The sequence below is a fragment of the Ahaetulla prasina genome, chromosome 6 (assembly GCF_028640845.1).
Source record: "Ahaetulla prasina isolate Xishuangbanna chromosome 6, ASM2864084v1, whole genome shotgun sequence".
Classification (NCBI taxonomy): domain Eukaryota; kingdom Metazoa; phylum Chordata; class Lepidosauria; order Squamata; family Colubridae; genus Ahaetulla; species Ahaetulla prasina.
The window spans coordinates 20,897,089-20,923,516 of record NC_080544.1 but is presented as its reverse complement, the minus strand read 5'-3'; the positions used below and the strand labels follow the sequence as shown (position 1 = coordinate 20,923,516).

The window sequence follows — 26,428 nt, the reverse complement described above, 5'->3', positions numbered from 1 at the left end:
GAATGGAGATTTTAGAGTATCCTTCTCCTGGAGTGGGGTGGGAATGGAGATTTTAGAGTGTCCTTCCCCTGGAGTGGGGTGGGAATGGAGATTTTACAGTGTCCTTCCCCCGCCATGCCCATCAAGCCACACCCACCAAGCCATGCCCACAGAACCGGTAATAAAAAAATTTGAATCCCACCACTGACCAGAGGGCAAGACAAGAAACAATGGATGGAAACTAATCAAGGAGAGAAGCAAACTGGAATTAAGGAGAAACTTTCTAAAAGTGAGAACAATTAATCAGCTTGCCTTCAGAAGCTATGGTTGTTTCATCACTGGAGGCTTTTAAGAAGAGACTGGACAGCCACTTGTCTGAAAAAGTACAGGGTCTCCTGCCTGGTTGGACTAGAAGACCTCCAAGGTCCCTTCCAGCTCTCTTCTGACTGAAATGTTTAAAGGAATGGTGAATTTTTAAAAAAGAAAATGGAGCACCATGGAAAACACCAAACTTTTTCCTGGTTTTGAATTGCAATTGAGTCCTGGCATCTTAAAAGTTTAATGATTCCTAGAGTCAATTTGGTCCTTTAAGATTAGATTCAACTCCCAGAGTCCTCAGCCAGCAAAGCTGGCTGAGGAACCTGGGAGTTGAAGTCCACAAGTCTTAAAGGGACCAAGGTTGGAGACCCCTGTCCTAGAGGAACCAGATTCTTTATTCCAGCTTTGCTGGCTGAGGAACTCTGGGAGTTGAAGTCCACAAGTCTTAAAGGGACCAAGGTTGGAGACCCCTGTCCTAGAGGAACCAGATTCTTTATTCCAGCTTTGCTGGCTGAGTGACTCTGGGAGTTGAAGTCCACAAGTCTTAAAGGGACCAAGGTTGGAGACCCCTGTCCTAGAGGAACCAGATTCTTTATTCCAGCTTTGCTGGCTGAGTGACTCTGGGAGTTGAAGTCCACAAGTCTTAAAGGGACCAAGGTTGGAGACCCTTGCTCTATTCTACACCAATGTCAGGAAAAAATACATGGGATTGGAACAGCACCAAATGGCTTCCTTTGCCTCAACCACCATTCAGTTCTTTTCAGACAAGGGTACGGATGGCACAGGTCCTCAACCTCTCATTTTCAGCCCATTTTCAGGTTGTTTAAAAGCAATGTAACAGACTAGACTAGGCTGAAAAACTAATTGATATATCGTACATCCAGCCCTCTCAATTCCTGGCAAATAGATGGGAAAGAAATGGAGGTAGTGACAGATTTTATTTTCCTGGGCTCCAAGATCACCGCAGATGGGGACTAGAGCCAAGAAATTAAAAGACGCTTGCTCCTAGGGAGGAAAGCTATGGCAAACCTAGACAGCATACTAAAAAGCAGAGACATCACCTGCCAACAAAAGTGTGTATAGTCTATAAGACTATGGTTTTCCTGGTTGCAATGTATGGCTGTGAAAGGTGGACCATAAGAAAGACTGAGCGCCAAAGAATTGAGGCCTTTGAACTCTGGTGCTGGAGAAGACTTCTGCAAGTCCCTTGGACTGCAAGGTGAACAAACAAGTCAGTTCTAGAGGAGATCAACCCTGACTGCTCTTTAGAAGGCCAGATCCTGAGGATGAAACTCAAATACTTTGGCCACCTAATGAGAAGGAAGGACTCACTGGAGACGAGCCTAATTCTGGGAACAATTGAGGGCAAAAGAAGAAAGGGACGACAGAGAATGAGGTGGCTGGATGGAGTCACTGAAGCAGTAGGTGTGAGCTTAAATGGACTCCAGAGGATGGTAGAGGACAGAAAGGCCTGGAGGAACATTATCTATGGGGTCCCGATGGGTCAGACATGACTTCACAACTAACAATACAACTCTTACATTAGCTTGCATTCTTTAAAGCAAAATTCTGAGAGTTGAAGTCCACACATGTTCAAGTTGTCAGAGTTGGGAAACTGCTTAAAATTATTTGAGGACCGTAATTTATTACCAATAATTTACCAATCATCCTAGTTAATAATTTTACTCTGCTTATAATGCAACAAATAGGGTTGTACTTACCTCCTCCAATTTTTTCTGCTTGCAGGGAAAAGAAAAGGTAAAACCAAGAGGTAATTTCTTATATTTTATGTCCTTTGTCTCCATAAAGTCTGCAAGGCAGTCAGCCACATATTGAAACAGCTGGAAAGGAACATAGACTAAAATTATTTTAATGGGCCAATAATACCACATGATTAATATAAAATGCTTTTCGCATTTCCTTCCACATAAAGATTCTAGGCAGCTCACACAAGAGGCAAAAACAATATTATTAATTATCTATATACCGCAGTTAATTCTTTTTCTTAAGCATGTAAGCAAAACTTGAAACCCTTCAATCCAGCCAAAATATATCTTCCTATATCAGTGTAACTGATTTGTTACCATTTCAATAAAAAATAATATTTATTCTCAAAATCAACCTCCAGATATTTGGGGCTGTAATCTTTCAACATTTGTAGCCATCAGGAATTCTGCGAACTGCAATGCTAATATAGGTGGAAAATCTATGTGTCAGATCCGCCCCAGTCAGATCCCTTAGGAAAGAAAGACCCTCGACTCCATTTGGGTGAAGTTAGGTTCTTTTACTAAAGGTTGCTGGTTGTAATAAGGTCAGGCTAGAACTAAGATTCCCATGCAAAAGTTTACAGATTTTCCCCCTCATCCCAGCCCTTCCCCCTCCCCGTGATCAATCATAGGTGTTTGAGAATCACCGATATATTTGGGCAATCCACATTCCATTCTCATGGTGTGTGGTCTTGAATACTGGGACAAACTGGTTCTTTGCTTCCCTGGTCTTCATCAAGCTGACCTCCTCCCTCCCTATTTCCCATCACATCCCCATACATGTTTATTGGTCATTTGTGTGTCCCCCCTTGCCCCCTCTCCCTAGCTTTTGATGGCAAGATACCGGCAAGGCACCAAGCTGAAGATGGCAAAACTAACACTATGTTTGGTATGTACCTTCTTTATTTGAGCTCTCTACCTAGAGACAGAGAGTTGTTAATTGACATCAGACCATCCTCCCACAAGCACTGTTTTTCAATCTCAGCCCCTTTAAGATGTGGGGAATTCTGAGAGCTGACGTCCATACATCGTAAAGGGAACTAAGAAACATTATTCTAGAACCATGATGGCGAACTTATGGCACAAGTGCCGGAAGTGGCATGCAGAGTCATTTCTCCGGGCACATGAGCCATTGCCTGTTGCTCTTTCGGGTTCTGGTGTACCAGCCAGTTGGTATTCAGGTGCACGGGAGCACTGGAAACTGGAAGAGCAGCTGCTCGGTGTGCATGCGAGCGCCGGGAAGATGAACTTCTCATTTCCGGCGCACTTATGCATGATGGCCAGCTGGTCTTCGTGTGCGCATGTGCACCAGAAACTGGAAGACCAGATGTCCGGTCACATGCACACACTGGAAACTGGAAGAACATTTTCTCGGCATGCGCATGCGCACCAGGCAGTGCTCTTCTGGTTTCTGGCATGCACACACATGCGCCCCTGTTTTGGCACTCAGTGCCGAAAAGTTTCGCCAACTCTGTCCTAGAAGTTTCATGACTCTGTTATCCAGGGGATAAAATTAATCTGTAAAACCAAAGGAATATATCTGAAGGTGGGATTCCTGCTCTCAAGAATATTTGATATTAATTATATTATATTAATATTTAATATACAAAAAATTTGCGAGACCAATTCTTGAATACAGCTTATCTGTCTGGAACCTGCACTGCATATCGGACATAAATACAATTGAGAGAGTCCAGAGATATTTTACAAGAAGAGTCCTCCATTACCCGTATATCTTCTGTCACCAGACTCCAAATTTCGGACTTAGACAACTTAGAACTACGCCGACTTCAGTTTGACCTAAGCATAACTCATAAAATTATCTGCCACAATGTCCTACCTTTCAATGACTACTTCAGCTTCAACCACAACAATACACGAGCAAATAATAGATACAAACTCAAGGTAAACTGCTCCAAACTTGATTGCAGAAAATATGACTTCAGTAAGAGAGCAGTCAATGCCTGGAATGCCCTACCTGACTCTGTAGTTTCTTCCCCAAACCCCCAAAACTTTAAACTTAAGCTGTCTATTGTTGACCTCACCCCATTCCTAAGAGGTCTGTAAGGGGCGTGCACAAGTGCACCTGCGTGCTTACCATCCCTGTCCTAATATTTCTTTTTACTTGCTCTTTTCATTCAACTATGTTTATACTTTTACCTGCTATCTTATATATGCTTGACAAATAAATAAATAAATAAATAAATAAATAAACAAACAAACAAATAAAAATATTACTCCACCTAGAATTCACAGATTTAGGAAGTCAATTTGCAGATACCTATCATCCACTGAGTTGAATGCAGAAACTCCTGTTGAAAGTCCTAGAATTTGCAATGATTAAACAGTGATTAAACACTTATGAAGTGTTTTAAGATGCAGTGTTCATTTATGTCTTGCCTCAAAATCCATAAGAGCAAATCCCAAAAGAACACAAATCTCAAAGCAATACACTACTTACATCTGTTCCACTTCCCTGTATGATTTCTTTAGGTGTTGGGTAGAATTGACTCTCCATTTGTACATGTTGTTTCCCTTCTTCAGCTACTTTAACATGTAAGACTTTAAATTTGGAACCACCCAGATCCAAAGCTAGGAATTCTCCTTTTTCTGTAATGGAAATAGTAGTGAGTAATGATTAATTCCTCTATAACTTCTTGCCAAATGATGTTTCATGAGCCTCAATAGTTTTTTTTTTTAAATATAGAGATTGGATGGGGCTACTAGATGCAGCCATGTTTGAAGAGCCTCTAGTCCAGGGGTCTACAACCTTGACAATTTTAAGACTTGTGGATTTCAACTTTGGGAGTTGAAGTCCACAAGTCTTAAAGTTGCCAAGGTTGGAGACCCCTGCTCTAGTCTACAAACCCATAAACCTACAGTCTACAAAAACATGAGCCGTGGTGGCTCAGTGGTTACAATGCAGTATTGCAGGCTAATTCTGCTAACTGCTGGCAGTTCGATTCTCAGCAGCTCAGGGTTGACTCAGCCTGTCATCCTTCCGAGGTCAGTAAAATGAGGACTCAGATTGTTGGGGGCAATATGCTGATTTTGTAAACTGCTTGGTGAGAGCTGTACAACACAGCAGTATAAAAGTCTAAGTGCTATTGCTATCTATAAAGACATACAATTGTCTTTAAAAACCAATTGTTTGTTAATATATCGGGTGAATATTGCTATAACAGTCATAAGTGCAAGGACCAATCGTAACTTGTAACTGCCATTGTAACTTTGAATGGTCGCTAATTGAATTTTGGGGAGTACCTGTTGGATCAAACGAAAGGCCTTACCCGAGCCATCAGGAAGTGACCTCACAAAAGTTGGTAGCATTTTTACTGCAGCTGTTGGATTGGTATCTCTTCCAAGACCTTTCACCATCTCTGCTTGGAAGCGAGTCATCACATCATGTAACGTATCATCAGAAAGGCGCATCTGGTACAGGTACCGATCAACCTTGGAACAAAATATACCAGCTACACGTTAGTGTTTTCTCTTCCTCTCTCCCTCTCCCTCTCCTTCTCTCTCCATCCCTCCCTCCCTCTCTCTAACTTTTGTAGGAAATATACCTATGTGTCAGTGGTGGGATTCAAATAATTTAACAACCGGTTCTCTGCCCTAATGCCCGGCTGGGTGGGCGTGGCCAGGGGGTGTGACAGGCAACACTCGACCTCCTGCACCTCTCTGGGAGCAAAAATGGGCCACGTGGGGGGGACACCCCACATCCCCCCACATCCCGTTTTGAGCCTAGGAGGCCTCTCTGCACTTACCTGGGAGCCAAAAATGGGGCGTGTGGGGACTCCTGGAAGAGGCAGGGCAGGAAGGGGCAGGGCCAGCCAACAATTTATATACCGGTTCACACAGCTTGAACCGGCTGAATCCCACTACTGCTATATGTGCTTGTGGGAGTGAATATGTAACTCTAGATAAATGAACACAACGTGAGAAAAATGGAACACCTTCCAACTTTTGGGAAGCGGGAAGATGGAAAATACCTTCGAGTGAATCAGAAGATCAATGAGAAAAATCTTCTGGGAGGCAAAGTCTTCCATTCCCACTCTGAAATCATTGCCCCCTCCCCCCCTTGAAAACATCAAAAATGCCCTCAAATTGTGCTGCTAATTTTGAGTGCCAAAGTTAATGCATTTTGACACTGTCATTTCAGGGCCCTGGAGGCATTACAAGAACTTGCCTACTTTTAATTCTGAGAAAGGAAGTGGGCGGGGAAGTGAGGGGTGTTTTCCAAAAAAACAGCCACTTCATTCATATCATCGGTGGCAGTTGCTTTCTTTGTTTTTCTTTTCTTTTTCCTTCTCTTTGTAACAGCTCAGGTAGAGTTGGCCCAAAACACTTTGCAGCTTGAAAGTAAAGCCCTGATAAAAGTGGAAAGCACCCCGTGTGGAGATGCTAACTCTGGACTGGGAGAAGAACTTTCCTTCAGGTTTGGTGGCAAGGCGGCATCTTTCATGATTGTTGTGTCTCGCCCACTCCCCCTGCCGCAGCCGGGCCCCTCTTATCTCCTGCCAGACGCTGATAGTTCGGAAGAATGTCCTGGCATGCCTCCAGCCCCCAGCCCTGGCACCATGCCCAGACAGGCCGAACAAACAACCTCCCTCCGATAGCATGTGCGCCTGAAGCCAGCCACGAGCTGAGATTACCAACAGCTGGAGACAAAACAATGCAATGGATAGACCCACGCTTCCGGAGAATGGAGAGGCGATGTCACCAAAAGGAAGGGAGGGGCAGGCCTGGATAAGTGCTGAGTCATGGAGCCACACCCCATGGCCTATATGAGGGATCTGCTTTCTGGCATTCTCTGAGTCAGGCAAAGTCTAACTTGGATTGCTGAAGTCACTTCCTGGTCTCCTGCCTGCCTTGAGAACTCTGATAGGACTTTGGCAGAGCTGCAGAGGCACGCTTGATACGGACTTCCCCGACCTGGCCGTCAGCGGAGGAGTGGGACACGACAATGATGTGTGAGGGCAGGGCGCTTGCTTAGGCTATAAAGTATGGAGGGAATAGCTTTGCCTCCTGTAGGCGATTTCCAGCATCTTATGCCTGGAATCCTCTACCTAACCGAAGAGTGATCCTTAAAAAAGAAGCAAAGGCTATCGTCAGGCAGAGATTTATAATGCTTGGTCTTCTAGAGCAGGGGTCTGCAACCTTAAACACTCAAAGAGCCATTTGGATCCGTTTCTCACCGGGGGGAAAAACACAGGGAGCCACAAAACCCTTCCTGTGCCTGACTATTTATTGAGCGGCCACAAAACTAGCATATGTAGTTGAATTAAACATTCTGTTTTCTTCTGAAACTTTTCTTTTCTTGGATTTATCCATGGTTGGCCTACCGGGAGTTGAAAAGCTCAATAAGGGCCTCTGGTGGCTCAACGGACTAAGTCTGTCTGTTATTAACACAGCTGCTTGCAATTACTGCAAGTTCAAGTCCCACCAGGCCCAAGGTTGACTCAGCCTTCCATTCTTTATAAGGTAGGTAAAATGAGGACCCAGATTGTTGGGGACAATTAAGTTGACTTTGTATATAATATACAAATGGATGAAGACTATTGCTTAACACATTGTAAGCCGCCCTGAGTCTTCGGAGAAGGGCGGAATATAAATTCAAATAAAATAAAAAATAAATAAATAAAAATAAATCACCTGCCGGCGGGTGTCGCACATTAGCCTCGTCCCAGAATAGCTCGCGCATCTCCTCCCACACCACCCAGCTGTAACAGACAAGCAGAGCTGGTAGCCGGCATTCCCCCCCCAACCCAATCCACGATGCGCGAGAGGCATGCACAGACGACGATACACGGTGCATTACAGTACAGTGGGTAGTTAGAAAATTTTACTACTAACAGAGATACAAAAGTGGGCGGTAGGTATAAAACTGTTGACTACCCCGTTCTAGGGGAAAGCATGTAAACAATGGGAAAGTATATGATTATCTTTCATCACACAGTCAGCTAGACGTTTAGACTGGATTTGGCATTTTTATCCTATCACAGGGGTGTGATAGAATAAAATCTATCCTATTATTGATAGGATAATTTCATTGAGGGCCACATCAGGGTTGTGTTTGACTTCAGGGGCCAGGGTGGGTGTGGCCAGGGTAGATGTGGCCAAGGTGGGCATGGCCAGCTTGACGACACTTGCATCGGGGGCGCTTGTGGCGGCCCAAGTGCTATGCCAGTGAAAACAGGCTCCTGAGCTCCGTTTTCAGCTGCAACAGCCTCCTGCAACCCTCTGCCAGTGAAAATGAAGCTCAGGAGGGCTGCATGTGGCCCTCCCAAGCTCCATTTTTGCTGGCAAAGGCACCCTGGGCCGGTCCTTCACTGTTTCCAGGGCAGCCCCACAGGCCAGATCTAAGCACCCTGTGGGCTGGATCTGGCCTCCGGACCTTGAGTTTGACACCGGTGTTCTATCAAGTCCTTTGAATACAGAATAACAGAGTTAGAAGGGACCTTGAAGGTCTTAATAATAATAATAATAATAATAATAATAATAATAATAATAATAATAATAATAATAATAATAATAATAATAATAATAATAATAATAATAATAATAATAATAATTTAATTTTTATACCGCCCTTCTCCCGAAGGACTCAGGGCGGTGAACAGGCAAATAAAATAATACAATATATTACAATAAAACACATTTTAAAAAACTTCAAAATGCCTAAATTTAAAATACCATACAAAATATAAAAAAAATAAACCCCAATAAAATCCATATTTAAAAACCCTATTTAAGCCAGTCCTGCTCGAAAGAATAGATATGTCTTCAGCTCGCAGCGAAAGGTCCGGAGGTCAGGAAGTTGTCGAAGTCCTGGGGGAAGCTCGTTCCAGAGGGTAGGTGCACCCACAGAGAAGGCTCTCCCCCTGGGGGTCGCCAGCCTACACTGTTTGGCTGACGGCACCCTGAGAAGAACGTCTCTATGGGAGCGTACCGGCCGGTGGGAGGCATGTGGTAACAGAAGGCGGTCCCGAAGATATCCTGGTCCTATGCCATGGAGCGCTTTAAAGGTGGTAACCAACACCTTGAAGTGCACTCGGAAAACCAGTCCAACTTTCTGCTCAAGCAGGAGACCCTATACCATTCCAGATAAGTGGCTGCCAGTCTCTTCTTAAAAGCTTCCAGTAATGGAGCACCCACAACTTCTGAAGGCAAGCCGTTCCACCGGTTAATTGTCCTCACTGTTAGGAAATTTCTCCTTAGTTCTAGATTGCTTCTCTCCTTTGTTAGTTTTCATCCAGTGTTTCTTGTCTTGCCTTCTGGTGCTTTGGAAAATAGGTTGACAAACACCCCCCACCTTGCTTTGGAGCAGCCCGCTCAATATTGGAAGACCCCTGATCCTTTTCACTAGACCAGTGCTTCTCAATTATTTTCTGTCATGCCCCCCTAGGAAGAAGAAAAAAAATTTCGCGCCCCCCCGCGCGACTTTCTTTCAGGCGTTTTTCTCCTTGAAAGGGAGGAGCATGCGCAGTCACATGTACTGGCAGTCCCACACTAAAGATGGCTCCGACAGGCTCGTGTCACAAGGGTTTTGGACAGCCAATCAGATGCTCCCGTTGTTCTCTGATTGGATACAGAGACATAAACACGGGGCTTAGCTTGTTTGCCGAGGTCAAACGCGCCCCCCTTTACGGAGCCTCGCGCCCCCCCTGGGGGGCGCGCCCCACTATTTGAGAAACGCTGCACTAGACAGACCCAATTCCTGCAAACGTTCTCTTTTAGCCTCCAGCCTCCTAATTATCTTTGTTCCTCTTTTCGGCACTCTTTCCAGAGTCTCAACATTTTTTTTTTTTAATAATATGATGACCAAAACTGGATGCAGTATTCCAGGTGTGATCTTACTAAGACTTTATGAAATGGTACTAATGCTTCACGTGATCTTGATTCTATTCCTCTGTTAATGCAATCTAGGATGACTCTTTTTGACTCTTGCAAGGACCCAGGATAGGCAGATGTTGTTGTTTGATGGTGTTAAAGGTATTGCTGCAGGATATAAGCTATTCCAAATAAAGCTGCCTTTTGCAATTGACTCGTGGTCATTTTGTCAATGTCAGCAGAGATCAAGTGATGCTCCAGATGTTTCGGGCAGAGCCATCTTCAATTCACTATTTCTTCTTTGGAGAAAAAACCATCTGTGTGCTCTCCTGTACTGCTGGTACTTCACAAGCATTACCTCATTATAATTTCTATAACTGTATAATATATAGTGGTATCAAATTTATGCTGCCCTCCCCCTTCCCCTTGTAGAGCAGATAATGAGACAATCTGAGAAAAAATAATTTGCAAAAAAGGCCACTGAGTGATTTCATGGAAGACCAAAGATTCAAACCAAGAAGTTCCTGACAAAGCTTTGCTTAGCTAGTGCAAGACAAACCAGCTATCTCTAAATTAAAAAAGAAAAATCATTGATTTGGGGTTTCTGTTTTCAGAAACTTCTGCTTTTAGAAACGATGAAGAGAGGTCTTCGTTCTCTACTAACCAAAGAAAGAGATTACCAGTTATGTATAGTAAATTCTTTTCAGCAGCTTGTAGTTTTCGTTAGCAAAGCTCATAATATGCAACACTTAAAACTTTCTACACGTAGCAGTTTACACATTACCTACAGACTTGCAGTTTTTGTTAGCCGTGCTCATAGTATGCAATACTTAAACTCTGTACACATAGCAGAGTTTGCACATTACCCATAGACTTGTGAACTGGCCTGTTGATTTCCCCAAAACAAAAGCTTAAGACTGCAATCTTGGATCTTTCCTTAATCCCCTTTGTCCTGCCAAAGTAAGTTTTGTGAGGGAGTGGTTTTTAAAGACAAACTTGAAATGGCAGCAGAGACAAATCCACTAGAAAATCTGATCCAATTCCAAGAGCAAATAATGGTTAAAGGTTCTAACTTTTATAATAGGGATTTGAAAGGGGGAGAAGGTAGATCTGGCTATCTTGGAGTATAAGAATGTGACTAAGTAACAAAAATTACAATAAGACTACTAATAACAATGAGCTGAGGAGTCAAGGAAAACCTGTTGGGAAATAAATCAAGATTTAGCCAGAAAGCAAATTGTGTTTTTTAGAATTAAGAGGGGTGTGTGATTCCAATTAGAGCCCTGGTGAAATTGAAGATGGAGGTCTAATTCTTTATCCACTCATCACATCATTTTCACTGATTAAAATTAGCTTCAGAAGAAAAAAAATTCAGAAGAAAAATATCTAGGTTTCCAAATAATATAAATCGGAGGTCTTCAATTTTGGCAGCTTTAAGACTTGTGGACTTCAACTAGCTGGCTGGAGAATTCTGGATGTTGAAGTCCACAAGTCTTAAAGCTGCCAAGTTTGAAGACCTCTGGTATAAATGGTTGAAATGTATTTGAATATTAGTCGCTGGGGTTGGTAGTGAGGCTGTTGGTTTGAGCTCCGAGCTTGGCAATTAGGTTGCAAACGTTTCGTCACCATAGGAGGAGACATCGTCAGTGTGTTTTGAGTATAAATGGTTTGTTCTATAAAATAAAGAGTAGGCTTCAGGTTTAGTTAACTGTATTAGCATGTGTAGTTCTGTCAAACTGAAATTCTGGAATTTGGAAGAGAATCAACTCGAACATCTTCATAAACTTTATTGGGGTCAAAGAAGAGGATGACCTGGCTTACACATTATTGAAAACACTGGCCCCAACAATGACCCTTTGTTGCTCATTGTTATGAATGACAAGCTTCATTATGCTTCTACAGCAGCATCTTTGTTCTCCAGTGGTTAATAGTACTGGGAAAGGGCATTACTGTAATTTTTCTTCCATGTGAGTAGCCATCTTTGGTAGAAAGAAATTCTGCACAGGGGAGGAAAGAATTGAAATATCTTAATTTTCCTAGAATTAGTTTGCATCTCTAAGTTATTAATCTTAATAAATAAAATTCTGTATGACTATCTGATGATGTTTGAATTAGTGATATATTCAGGCTAAAAAGAAAGGATGCTAAAATGAAAGCTCCTGCTAAAGATCTGAGCTAGATTCCTGTGGTTCCCATAATATCTATATTATGGGAACCACAGGGTGGTTATGGGATAGGATGAAATCTGAGATGGGCTGTGGAAAGAAGTCCCAGATTGGCCAGCACTGGTCCATACTTGTTTGGAGGTTTCAGCTCCACATCTGAAAAGCAATAGGTTGGGAATATTGCTTTATCCACAAGGTGTCCAGCCATACTAAGATTCATATTCTGCATTTTGGTTTTAGATCTTAGAGACATTGTTGAATGTCCTCCAATAACTCTGGCAAAGTGCAGATTGGCACACTTTGAAAAGTAAAATTACAATAGTGACTCCCAATTACCACAGCTGCTGGCGGTTGGGTTAATAAAATTGTCCCCCCAGAGGCGTGGCCAGCATTGCAGGCGAGACGGTCGCAAATCCCAATGTCTCTGGGGTTTGCGCCAATATCCCCCTGCCCAGGGGGTCCGTCCGAACTTTGGATCAGATCATAGCTGACTTGAAGGGGCAGCAAAGAGTGGGGGAGCCTCCGGAGCGAACGGGGAGATGGCAAACTCCCCATAGCTCCGGATCTTTTCCCCCGACCCAGCGGGGAGGAATGCAGCACCATAGTCCATCATGGCAGCTGCACCAAAGCCGCCGCAGCCACAAGGGTGGGCAGGAGGAAGAAGCATCAAGAAACAAATTGTTGAAGTTGGGTGAGTGATGATCTCATGAAGAAAAAATAAGAATTTAAAATAGGCACAAGCCTTGGGGAGAACTTGTAGATTGGTGGCTAATTGAATAACAAGTGAAAGTGAAAGTCAATTTGGAGAATACACATTTGGGAAGTGAAAGAGAGAAGATAGGGCTTGAATGGAAGTAGAGCCCCATTTAAATAAAGAAAAGGAAAATAAATCTTTTCCAACTAAATAATAGTTTGGAGATTCTTGGAAGTCTTAACGGATTATATTGGAAACTAAAGAAATAGGAGAAAAAAGTAAAAGAAACTATTGAACTGTTTTTTATGTGAATATCTCAAATCCCTCTGTTTTAATTTTATGGAATATTAAAGATATCAATAGGACATAAGAATCTGAAAGATAAATAAATACAATTAAGGAAAATCTTGGAAAATTGACCTCCACATACCAAAGCATTTGAGAACAAAGGAACTTTGTCACCAAAATGGCTACTTATTATTTGTGAGCTGTAACTGTTTCAAAAGGAGACATCTAGAGGCAGAGGAAGATAGCTAGAGGATTGGTATTGCTGGGTCTACACAACAGCTTTAGAAGAGAGTTTCAGATGGCATGTCTTTGAACTGTAGAAATTGAATTCCCTATTTAAACAAGAATCCAGAGGCAAAGAAAGTATGCAAGAATGGAATAGCAGACTATTCCCCATGGAGAAAGTTCTGTGGGTGTGGGCACATGACATTTTTTTGAAAGGAACATGGCTGCCTTTATAATTAGAGGCAGAGGAAAATAGCAAGAGACGAATAGCTTTCTTGTGACTATTCCCATGAGGATTGATGTCGTTGGGACCACACAACAGTTTTAGAAGAGATTTCTAGATGGTGTGTCTTTGGATTATTGATTTAAGGGGAGAATTCATTATTTAAGAAGAACTCAGAGGCAAAGAAAGAAAGTAAGAATGGAATAGTGGACTATTCCCACAGAGGAGGTGCTGCTGATGTAGTCAGAATACGTTTTTTTGAAAGGAACTAATGGCTGCTTTTAGAGTTATGTTAAGAAATTTATTTTAGAAAATGTTAATATCTATATTAAAATATGAGTGATAACTATGATAAAAATAATTGAGGTTTTGGGAAATGGAGGGAAAAATACTAGAATAAATGGGGATAAGAGGGAAATGAGTGATTATATTGAACAAAAAAATCTCTTTTTTTTGTTTTTACAAATAAGTAAGGTAATGAAAGGATTTGATAAAACTTCTAAGGAAACAGTTAATATTTTGGGGGAATAACTGGGGGAAATAATTAGTGATTACCCTTGCAGATGTTAAATTTTGTTTGATATTAAAATGGATTAGATGGAAAACTTTAAATATATGTTATTGATTTAGAGGCAGAGGAAGACGAAGGGAAGAGTGAAATTGTCTATGTGATCTCTGGGAAGTTTTAAGAAAGAGATTTTAGATAGGATGACCTCTGATTAGTAATGTAGATATAAAGCTGAGAGTGGTGAAATTTTAAAACGTTAATAGAATTTATTAATGATGTTGAAGGGAATTAAGCACGGGGACTAGACTTTATTTAAATATTTTCCTGAATGGGTTGAATTTGATTTACTTCTGTAATCAGATTGTGTGCAAATAAATAATTGAATTTAAAGAAGAAGGAAAATACATTGTATTAGATTATAACTTAGGTGAAACTTGATATGTTTAAAGATGTATCTGACCAATAATTTGTTCACAATGATTTTTTATTATGCTTGTAAAAAAAATTTTTAAAAAATTGGGAAAAAAAATTGTCCCCCAGAGCAGGGGTCCCCAGCCTCCGATCCTCAGACCAGTACTGGTCCGCGGTTCATTGGGAATCAAGCCACACAAGCGGGCAAGTGCACAAAGCTCCATTTGTGCATGCACGGGATTTGGTTGTGCGCATGAAACTATCCCATTCCCCCTTCCACCGGTGATCAGTGGGACCGGGAATGTTGGGGGCCACTGCCTTAGAAAATCCATCATAAGTTCACCTACGTAGAAGAGATTTTCTTCTAGTGGACCTTCTTAAACATGAAGCCAAGATCTAGACAATAAAACAGGTCGACCATCTGATCTCACTGAATCTTTTTTTAAAACTACTTATTAATCTAATCATTGGATTGTTGTGAGTATTATGGGCTATTTCTTAAGTATGCAGGTATTTCCTAAATATTCTGGTTGAAGTCCATGAATGTATGTTTCAAGAACATAAGGGAAACCTGCTAGGTCAGGCCAAGATTTATCTTACTTTGTTTCTCACAGTGGCCATTATAAGCTTCTGGGGTGTTCATTAGCAGAAGATCAAGATATGGTCCTCTCCAGAGGTGGTTTTCAGCAGGTTCTGCCCAGTTCTGGAGAACCAGTAGCAGAAATTCTGAGTAGTTTGGAGAACCGGGAAATACCACCTCTTACTGGGCCTGCCCCCATCTATTCTCAGCCTCCCGAGTCCCAGCTGATCAGGAGGAAATGAGGATTTTGGAGTAACCTTCCCCTGGAGTGGGTGGGAATGGAGATTTTACAGTATCCTTCCCCTGCCATGCCTACCAAGCCACACCCACAGAACCAGTGGTAAAAAAAATTGAAACCCACCACTGGTCCTCTCCTGCCACCGTTCTCCACACCTGGTATGTGCAGTTATGCTCTCCGCACTTATTGGCAATGTCAAGTCACAAATCTAGTAGTCTTTGATAAACTTCCCTTCCACAAAAGTTTTCAAAAGTTTTTAAATCTTTTTTAGAATAGAATAGAATAGAATAGAATAGAATAGAATAGAATAGAATAGAATAGAATAGAATAGAATAGAATAGAATAGAATAGAATTCTTTATTGGCCAAGTGTGATTGGACACACAAGGAATTTGTCTTTGGTGCATATGCTTTCAGTGTACATAAAGAAAAAATAAAATATATTCATCAAGACTCATAAGATACAACACTTAGTGATAGTCATAGGTTAGTAATAAGCAATCAAATCGTACTAGGAAAAAAAAACCAATATAAATTGTAAAGATGCAAGCAACATGGTTAGTCGTAAGTGGGAAGAGATACGTACTAGGAAGGATGAGAAGAAGAATAGTAATACAGTCTTAGTAAATAATTTGGCAGTGTTGTCATAAGCCATCCAACTAACTCCAATTTAAGCCATCATTATGTCTTGTGATAATGAATTTCACTGTTTAATTCCATACTGTGTGAAGAACTTCTAGTTTAAATCCCTTGCCAACCAGCTTCACCGGACGTACAGTATTTCAATGGTCTCCCGTTAGTTTCCTTCTCCCACTGCCCCATCTGAAAGAATCCCAAATATTCTAGCTTTTGCTCATGAGGAAATTGTTGAAGCCTCGTAACCATTCTGATTATGCTCTTATACACTTTGCTCGGCTCTGTTGTATTCTCAACTTAAATGTGGTAACCAAACCTGTACCAGAACAGTATTTCAGATGTGAATGTACTGTAGATTTGTGTAAGCTCATGAGAATGCTGACATTATTTCCAGTTATTTTCGTATCGATCTCTAGCAAGGGATTGACCTTTTTCACAGACATTGCCCACTGAGTCAACATCCTCCAACACTCAGTATGACCACCTCATCTTTTTCCTGATAGTAACCGACCATTCAGCCATGGTGTATAGGTGAAGTTGTTAGAAGGTGATTTGTTCTAACATGCATCCAGAGGTGGTATTCACCCAGTTCTGACTGATTCTGGCGAACCGGTAGCAGAAATTTTGAGTAGTTCGGAGAACCCGCAAATATTATCTCTGACTGGCCCAGCCCCTGATCTATTGGCTGCCTCCTGAGTCCCAGCTGATCGAGTCCCAGCTGATTGGCTGGCTCTTCTTTTGTTGCTCTGCACAGGACAACAGAGCTGGAAAGGAGGTTAGCGGGGTAGAGAGGGAATGAGGATTTTACAGTATCCTTCCCCCGGAATGGGGTGGAAATGGAGATTTTACAGTATCCTTCCCCTGCCATGCCCACCAAGGCATGCCCACAGAACCGGTAGTAAAAAAATTTGAATCCCGCCACTGCATGCATCCCTTCACAGTCCAAAAAAGTGAACAGTATTTGCCATTTGATCATTCCCTCAGTTTATGAGCCCTTAATAATCACTTTTGAATAGTTTACTAGTATTGTCTCTTCAAGCTCAGCCAACACTTCCTGGCTCTAATGAAGAACCTTTATGAACAAGTTAGGAAGCCCTGGCCAGATTCTTTGAGGGATCTCACCAATAGAAAAGAATAAACATAGCTCAGAGTTGAACTGTGGGGTCCTTGGTGCTCTCTGAATTTTCTTTTAATCCAATCTTCAGCACTGAAGTTGTTACTTCGTCCAGTCATATAACAGTAACAGAGTTGGAAGGGACCTTGGAGGTCATCTAGTCCAACCCCCTGCTCACGCAGGAGACCTGTGCAAGGGGTTTGAACCGCCCGAACTGCCGACCTTTCTGATCGCACTCAGAGAGAACCAAGGACCCCCCTACTTGACATCTTCCTTCCTTCCTTCCACTGAGAAAATTTGCCATTTCTTTCTACTCTTTGCTTCTCCTTTGTGATTGGATTAACAAAAGGACCTGGGCCTGCTTAGATGTGGAACTTTCTTAAAGTCTTCTCAAACATTCAGTGTCAGTAGTGGGGGTCACCTCATCCACATGTCTGCTGACACTGTAAAAAAAAATAAATCTGCAGAAGTTTGATTAGCAAGATTGAGTTTTGCAGATTTCCCACCACCAAGGTTGGTTCCTGTAGTGCAGGGGTAGTCAACTTTTTTATACCTACTGCCCACTTTTGTGTCTCTGTTTGTAGTAAAAATTTCTAACCGCCCACCGGTTCCACAGTAATGCACCGTGTATCGTCATCAGGGGGCGCTGGCTACCAGCTCTGCTTGTCTGTTACAGCTGGGTGGTGTGGGGGGAGATGCGCCAGCTCTTCTGGGACGAGGCACTATAGCGCCATTTAGTTTCACTTACGTAACGTGAACTAAACTTATGCACGGGCAATACAAATAGTATATTTTCAGAAATTTAAATTGTCACGGGGAATTTTATGAAAACTTAATGAAAATGTTTTTAAATAATGCTATGAAAAAATGTTTTAAAAGTCAATTAAATTAAAAAATAGGAAAATGCTTCAGTATCGGACAAAACCCCTACCGCCCACCATGAAAGCTGGAACGCCCACTAGTGGGCAGTAGGGACCAGGTTGACTACCACTGTTGTAGTGTATACAATGTGCTTAGTTATTCCCCTCAGCTTTCCACTTCCACCTACTTGGCCCAACTGGTTGAATCTCTTCGTTTTGGGGCCCTCTTGAAGAATTAGTCTCATAAGCAACCATCCAGTCCATTGGGACGGAGGCCAATTTAAGGACCTCGGTTCGATTTTCTGCTGGATGTCAGCAAAGTCATGTTTGAGCCCTTAAGAATGCTCATCAGGTAGATACCATCAGAACCAAGCGCTATCGGGGGGTATAGTAGAAAAACCCAGAAATCATGATTAATTAAAAATTAAGTGCATAAGTGATCAAAGCTACTGACTAGCAAAGCTAACTGCACTGGGGGCGGGGAGCCTTTGGTGAAGAGCTCTTTTCCCCCAACTATTTGGTTTACTCATTTTTCCAGTTGGTTGAATTGCTTCATTTCAGTCACTGGTGGTATTCAGCCGGTTCATACCGGTTCAGGCGAACCAGTAGCAGAAATTGCAGGTGAGCTTGCCCACCCGCCCTGGCGTAAAGACGTCCTATCTAGCCATGTTTTCGAGGCCGGGTGTACGTGCGGAAGGCACGCGCGTGAGCAGAGTACATGTGTAGGAAGCGTGCGTGCATGAAGCGAGTGTGCGCATGCACAAAGCGAGTGTGCGCGTGCACGGCAAACCGTTGGTAAAACTATATCAATCCCACCACTGATTTCAGTGCTTCCTTTATGAAGGTTGGAAGTATGCATGACAAACTTCTCATGGTTGTGGGAATTCCTTCCAGATGATGGCAGCAAGATTTACAAGATAAGGGATGGAGGTGGAGGCAGGCAGAAGAGCAGACGCCCATAAGTTATCGAAGGGCAAGAACAGACCCCGCAAGTCCCAGATTGGAATAACACTTGGCTCCATCCAGTTGCCACAACTCTAGCCCTAATTATGGGATTACAGGATCATAAATAGGGAGTTTAGAACTTTTCCCCCATTGAATCATATTATAGGACATTTGATGAAAGGGCTGTAGGAATTTAGCACCCACCCCCCTCCTACAAGAATGAAATATTTTAGAAAATATTTAAAAAGGCAAAATATATTTCCCTGGATGAGAAATGGAGAAACATGTTTTAAAGACAGCAGCTTCCTGACTCCCCCCCACCTTTGTCAATGGGCCATTAAAAGCCTCAGCTAAGCTCACTCATTCTCCCCACCTTTGTCAATGGGCCATTAAGACTTGAGCCAGTCCATTGTCTACATGACAAAGATAGAATCTTACCACATGGCAAGGCTCAAGCAAGCTTGAGAGACAACCTACAACATTAGCTAAGACTCCCACCCCCTGGGAGTCTTGACAGCCAATCAGGATACTCTTCCTGTGCCCCAGAAAGTTCAAAGCTCAGAAAAAGCATAAAACCAGGGAGCACACAGGATCTCTCCCCCTTTTCTGTTCAGGAACTCAAGCCATGTGATCCTGACCACCATTAAACCATCTTTCCAAGCAGCCTCCATGTTTCCAGTGTCACAAGCTTCCTAACAAACAGGAAGCAGCAGGTGAAGCTAAGCAAGATCACATCAAATACCTGTACAATTAGCACAGGGGCCCCCCAAGGCTGTGTGCTCTCCCCACTTCTCTTCTCTCTGTATACCAATGACTGCATCTCCAATGATCCATTTGTTAAGCTACTGAAGTTCGCAGATGACACAACAGTGATTGGTCTCATTCGAGACAATGACGAATCCGCATATAGACGAGAGGTCGAACGACTAGCCTTGTGGTGCAACCAAAACAATCTGGAACTGAACACACTCAAAACCGTAGAAATGGTGGTAGACTTTAGGAAAAACCCTTCCATACTTCCACCTCTCACAATACTTGACAACACAGTATCAACAGTAGAAACCTTCAAATTTCTGGGTTCTATCATATCGCAAGATCTCAAATGGACAGCTAACATCAAAAACATCATTAAAAAGGACAACAAAGAATGTTCTTTCTGCGCCAACTCAGTAAGCTCAAACTGCCCAAGGAGCTGCTGATCCAATTCTACAGAGGAATTATTGAGTCTGTCATTTGCACCTCTATAACTGTCTGGTTCGGTTCTGCAACCCAACAAGAAAAACACAGACTTCAGAGGATAATTAGAACTGCAGAAAAATAATTGCTACCAACTTGCCTTCCATTGAGGACCTGTATACTGCACGAATCAAGAAGAGGGCCGTGAAAATATTTGCAGATCCCTCGCATCCTGGACATAAACTGTTTCAACTCCTACCCTCAAAACGACGCTATAGAGCACTGCACACCAGAACAACTAGACACAAGAACAGTTTTTTCCCGAAGGCCATCACTCTGCTAAACAAATAATTCCCTCAACACTGTCAGACTATTTACTGAATCTGCACTACTATTAATCGTTTCATAGTTCCCATCACCAATCTCTTTCCACTTATGACTGTATGACTATAACTTGTTGCTGGCAATCCTTATGATTTATATTGATATATTGATCATCAATTGTGTTGTAAATGTTGTACCTTGATGAACGTATCTTTTCTTTTATGTACACTGAGAGCATATGCACCAAGACAAATTCCTTGTGTGTCCAATCACACTTGGCCAATAAAATTCTATTCTATTCTATTCTATTCTATTCTTTGTCCCCACTTGGAACTGAACCCAGATGGATATTTCTTCCAACAGGGCCTCCAGTTTTACTGCTGTAACATTTAGCTATGGAAAGAGATTCGTTGGTCTGTCCTAATCTTCATTTATTTTCATCTCAGGTAAACGATTCATTTAAATATAAGACTGAAAACATTACACCGATTGATGAAGATGTGAGAAGCAATCCATAGGAATTGAACTCTCCTGTCCCACACTAACAAAAAAAAAAATTATTGCACAAGGACATTGTGCATAAGTGCACAAAAGTGCCTACCGTTCCTGTCCTATTGTTTTCTTTTATTCTATGTGTTTATATATAATGTTGTGACAAAATAAATTTTAAAAAAAATAAAAACTTCATAACAACTGCTGCTGCGGCTTGGCTGTATTTTGCTTCTGGATAAAATAAGTTTCAGCGGAGAGTAAAAGCATATATTTGAATGTGGCTTTATGAGTGGCACACTAAATTTAGTGTGCGTAGATTAAGGCTCACCTTGTTTCATAAGTAATAGAATAAGTAAGCAAATATGAGGGCGCCCTAGAATGTCAGGTTACTAAATCATCTTCTACATCAGGGAATCTTTTTAGTTGATACTTCCGAATTTTATGCACAACTTGTTGGATTTAAAAAAACAACAACACATATACATTGCAATTCTCAGTTTAGTTTATTTATTCAAGTTGTACGCTACCCAGAGTGGCAACGAGGCTGGGTGGATCATAACATTAATAAATGAAAGTTATTGACAGCCAATCAGGATACTCTTCCTGTGCCCCAGAAAGTTCAAAGCTCAGAAAAGCATAAAACCAGGGAGCACACAGGATCTCTCCCTTTTCTGTTCAGGAACTCAAGCCATGTGATCCTGACCACCATTAAACCATCTTTCCAAGCAGCCTCCATGTTTCCAGTGTCACAAGCTTCCTAACAAACAGGAAGCAGCAGGTGAAGCTAAGCAAGATCACATCAAATACCTGTACAATTAGCACAGGGGGCCCCCAAGGCTGTGTGCTCTCCCCACTTCTCTTCTCTCTGTATACCAATGACTGCATCTCCAATGATCCATTTGTTAAGCTACTGAAGTTCGCAGATGACACAACAGTGATTGGTCTCATTCGAGACAATGACGAATCCGCATATAGACGAGAGGTCGAACGACTAGCCTTGTGGTGCAACCAAAACAATCTGGAACTGAACACACTCAAAACCGTAGAAATGGTGGTAGACTTTAGGAAAAACCCTTCCATACTTCCACCTCTCACAATACTTGACAACACAGTATCAACAGTAGAAACCTTCAAATTTCTGGGTTCTATCATATCGCAAGATCTCAAATGGACAGCTAACATCAAAAACATCATAAAAAAGGACAACAAAGAATGTTCTTTCTGCGCCAACTCAGTAAGCTCAAACTGCCCAAGGAGCTGCTGATCCAATTCTACAGAGGAATTATTGAGTCTGTCATTTGCACCTCTATAACTGTCTGGTTCGGTTCTGCAACCCAACAAGAAAAACACAGACTTCAGAGGATAATTTGAACTGCAGAAAAAATAATTGCTACCAACTTGCCTTCCATTGAGGACCTGTATACTGCACGAATCAAGAAGAGGGCCGTGAAAATATTTGCAGATCCCTCGCATCCTGGACATAAACTGTTTCAACTCCTACCCTCAAAACGACGCTATAGAGCACTGCACACCAGAACAACTAGACACAAGAACAGTTTTTCCCCGAAGGCCATCACTCTGCTAAACAAATAATTCCCTCAACACTGTCAGACTATTTACTGAATCTGCACTACTATTAATCGTTTCATAGTTCCCATCACCAATCTCTTTCCACTTATGACTGTATGACTATAACTTGTTGCTGGCAATCCTTATGATTTATATTGATATATTGATCATCAATTGTGTTGTAAATGTTGTACCTTGATGAACGTATCTTTTCTTTTATGTACACTGAGAGCATATGCACCAAGACAAATTCCTTGTGTGTCCAATCACACTTGGCCAATAAAATTCTATTCTATTCTATTCTATTCTATTCTTTGTCCCCACTTGGAACTGAACCCAGATGGATATTTCTTCCAACAGGGCCTCCAGTTTTACTGCTGTAACATTTAGCTATGGAAAGAGATTCGTTGGTCTGTCCTAATCTTCATTTATTTTCATCTCAGGTAAACGATTCATTTAAATATAAGACTGAAAACATTACACCGATTGATGAAGATGTGAGAAGCAATCCATAGGAATTGAACTCTCCTGTCCTACACTAACAAACAAAAAAATTATTGCACAAGGACATTGTGCATAAGTGCACAAAAGTGCCTACCGTTCCTGTCCTATTGTTTTCTTTTATTCTATGTGTTTATATATAATGTTGTGACAAAATAAATTTTAAAAAAAATAAAAACTTCATAACAACTGCTGCTGCGGCTTGGCTGTATTTTGCTTCTGGATAAAATAAGTTTCAGCGGAGAGTAAAAGCATATATTTGAATGTGGCTTTATGAGTGGCACACTAAATTTAGTGTGCGTAGATTAAGGCTCACCTTGTTTCATAAGTAAAAGAATAAGTAAGCAAATATGAGGGCGCCCTAGAATGTCAGGTTACTAAATCATCTTCTACATCAGGGAATCTTTTTAGTTGATACTTCCGAATTTGTTGGATTTAAAAAAACAACAACACATATACATTGCAATTCTTAGTTTAGTTTATTTATTCAAGCTGTACGCTACCCAGAGCGGCAACGAGGCTGGGTGGATCATAACATTAATAAATGAAAGTTATTATATACAGGGCTGTGCATTTCACCTCCCTCTTTCTACTACCATTGATTAGCAACAGGTTCACTCAGAATGCAGCATTCTCATTTTTGCCCCAAAGAGTCAACACAACCAGATCTTACCTTTTTGATCTGATCTTCTTTCAGCTTTGTGAAATAAAAGGCCACAAGGTGCACCGCCAGCATGTTTGCTAGTAGTTCAGTGTTGACAGCAAGTTCCTGAGGGCCAAAGCTGGAATCAATACGCTGAGAAGCCGGCAGGATCCTACCACCCAGCCATTTCTCCGATGAGTCTCTGGAGCAGCAGAGCTGAAGTAAAGCCAGTCCTTCTGCATGGTTCAATGATTAAGCTTTCCAGCGCTTTTCGCTGCTCCCCTCCCACCCCTGGGTACCGTATAATGCTGAGCAGATGGCAAACTGCCAGGAGGCAAGGAAAAAAGAATGATTAGTTACTGGCCCAACTTGGCAATGTTTTACTTTAGAACAATCCCAGTTGCTATGAGATATCCCTCGCTTTGCCCAAACGCAGCACGAATTTCCTTAAGGTGGCACACGTCCAGCTGTCGAGTTTTTCATCCGACTGCAATGAAAACAAGCCACTTCAATGGCTATTATTGAATCTGAAACATTGGGAGTGGGGGGAATCTTGAGAATGTAGGACCCCTGTTATATATATATTTTTTCTCTTCTTTTGCTTTTCCTCTTAGCACTGTAAAATTGGATAGACTGGGGAGATCTTTGTTCCCTCACATCTTTGCATTGTTTTGTTGGGGTTTTTTTTCCTGTGGTGGATCTTAATAATTAGCCACCATCTCTGCTGAGAAAATAGATTTCCCAAGAAGTTTGAGAAGCGAAATAACAGAAAGATTAACTCTGTAAAGGCAGGCTTTGAGGATCTGTTGATCCTCAACAGGTCTGTTCTCCACTCCTCTGAAAACAACAAAATACCTTATACCACCAGGCTTGAAATCCTGGGTTTAGAAAACTTAGAACTCCACTGACTCCGACAAGACCTGTGTTTAACTCATAAAATCATCTATTGCAATGTCCTTCCTGTTGAAGACTACTTCAGCTTCAATCGCAATAATACAAGAGCAAACAACAGATCTAAATTTAATGTTAACCGCTCCAATCTTGACTGCAGAAAATATGACTTCTGTAACAGAGTTGTTAATGCTTGGAACTCACTACCTGACTCTGTGGTCTCTTCTCAAAATCCCAAAAGCTTTAACCAAAAACTGTCTACTATTGACCTCACCCCATTCCTAAGAGGACTATAAGGGGCGTGCACAAGAGCACAAAAGTGCCTACCGTTCCTGTCCTATTGTTTCCTTTCATTATATCAAATTAATATAGTTTTTTTTTTATTCAAAACGTTTTACAAAAAAATTTTTTCCCCCTTTCCCCCCAACCCCCCTCCCTTCACTAATCCCTCCCCCCTCCGCCCTGACTTCCCGGATGAAGCACAAGGTATAGTTAAAAATAAAACAAACATATGCTAAGAAAATTTTCCCCCAAAACTATTATACCAATTTTCCCTCTCTAGCTCTGACTTCCTCCTAACATAACCAAAATCTTTCAAAAAAAAATTAACAATTAACAGTAACAAAATATATAAATCAATAGAACAAATTAATCCTAAAGTATTTAAAACCAACTAAAGCATAAAAATCCAATCCAATTCAAAGAATATCTCCCTTATAGCTTCTATAACCATATAATTTTTCCCCCAGGTCTTTCTTACATAAACTCTTTCAAAAATATTCTATTCAAAATACAATACAACACATTATAAAATTTCAATACCGAGAATTACAGTAGCTATTCAAATTTAGTCCTTCCTCGTCAAAATCCAGTATAAATCCAAATACCTAGTCTTTTATGATAGATATAAAACATATAATCAACCCATTTCTTCCAGATCTTCCTCACATATTGTCTTTCAGGGACAGTAATGTTTTTGTCTGTTAATAATTCAAAACAATCTCGTTTCAAGGATAATACTTTTGTCTCTTGCCATTTTTTTTGATGCATTAATCTCTGTCTTTCCTTCATTACTCCTTTTGAAAAGTCAGTCACAATATTGCCTAATAGTTCCTTATGTCCAAAAATCCACAAATTACTACCATATATTCCATCAGTCCAAAGAGAGAATTCTTGAAAAGCATTAAGCCTGTAAATTTTTCCGGTTCGGGAGACAGCCTCCTGTAGCACAAATTCTGACATTTCAGCCAAACTATTTAAAGGAAACTTCTTTACATCAACTTGTTTATTCACGATCATATCTTCATATTTATCCACTTTTGTTTGTATCTCCTCCATTGCATTATTAAAATTAATATAGTTATTGCATACTTTTGCTCATATATATGCTTATATGATATGTAGTTATTTTATGTTGATGCTTGTGTATACTGTTGTGACAAAAAAAAAACACCTTTGTTGTTGTTAGTTGCGAAGTCGTGTCTGAACCTTCGCAACCCCATGCACAACGTTGCTCCAGGCCTTCCTGTCTTCTACCATCCTTTGGAGTCCATTTAAGCTCATGGCGACTGCTTCAGGTGACTCCATCCAGCCACCTCGTTCTCTGCTGTCCCCTTCCTCTTTTGCCCTCAATCGTTCCCAGCATATATCTTCTCCAGTGAGACCTTCCTCCTCATTAAGTGGCCAAAGTATTTGAGTTTCATCTTCAGGATTAAGGGCGGGGTGAAATCCAGCAGGTTTTGATAGGTTCTGGAGAACCGGTAGCACAAATTTAACTGGCAAATGCCACCCCAGACTGGCCCCAGAGTGGGGTAGGAATGGAAATTTTGCAATATCCTTCCCCCAGGAGTGGGGAAGGAATACCACGCCCACCAAGCCACACCCACAGAACCCATAGTAAAAATTTTTAATTTCACCACTGATTAAGACAATGGTTCTCAACCTTTATAGTGCTGCGACCCCTTTAATACAATTCCCCACGATGTGGCAACCCCAACCATAAAATTATTTTTGTTTTGAATTTATCGTGCCTGAAGCCGTATTGGCTAGC

General features: G+C 41.5%; 1 protein-coding gene across 1 annotated transcript in view; it reads right to left on the bottom strand.

The window, feature by feature from the left end:
- LOC131200385 (hexokinase HKDC1-like) overlaps positions 1-24,593 on the bottom strand; it is a 70,625-nt gene extending 46,032 nt beyond the window's left edge. The window contains exons 1-4 of the mRNA XM_058187056.1: positions 23,518-24,593; positions 5,354-5,516; positions 4,525-4,673; positions 2,019-2,138 (exon numbers count right to left, since the gene is read on the bottom strand). Coding sequence (XP_058043039.1) covers positions 2,019-2,138; positions 4,525-4,673; positions 5,354-5,516; positions 23,518-23,580 — 495 coding nt within the window. The 5' untranslated portion in view covers positions 23,581-24,593. The remainder of the gene's footprint in view (positions 1-2,018; positions 2,139-4,524; positions 4,674-5,353; positions 5,517-23,517) is intronic.
- Between the last annotated feature and the right edge of the window lie 1,835 nt (positions 24,594-26,428).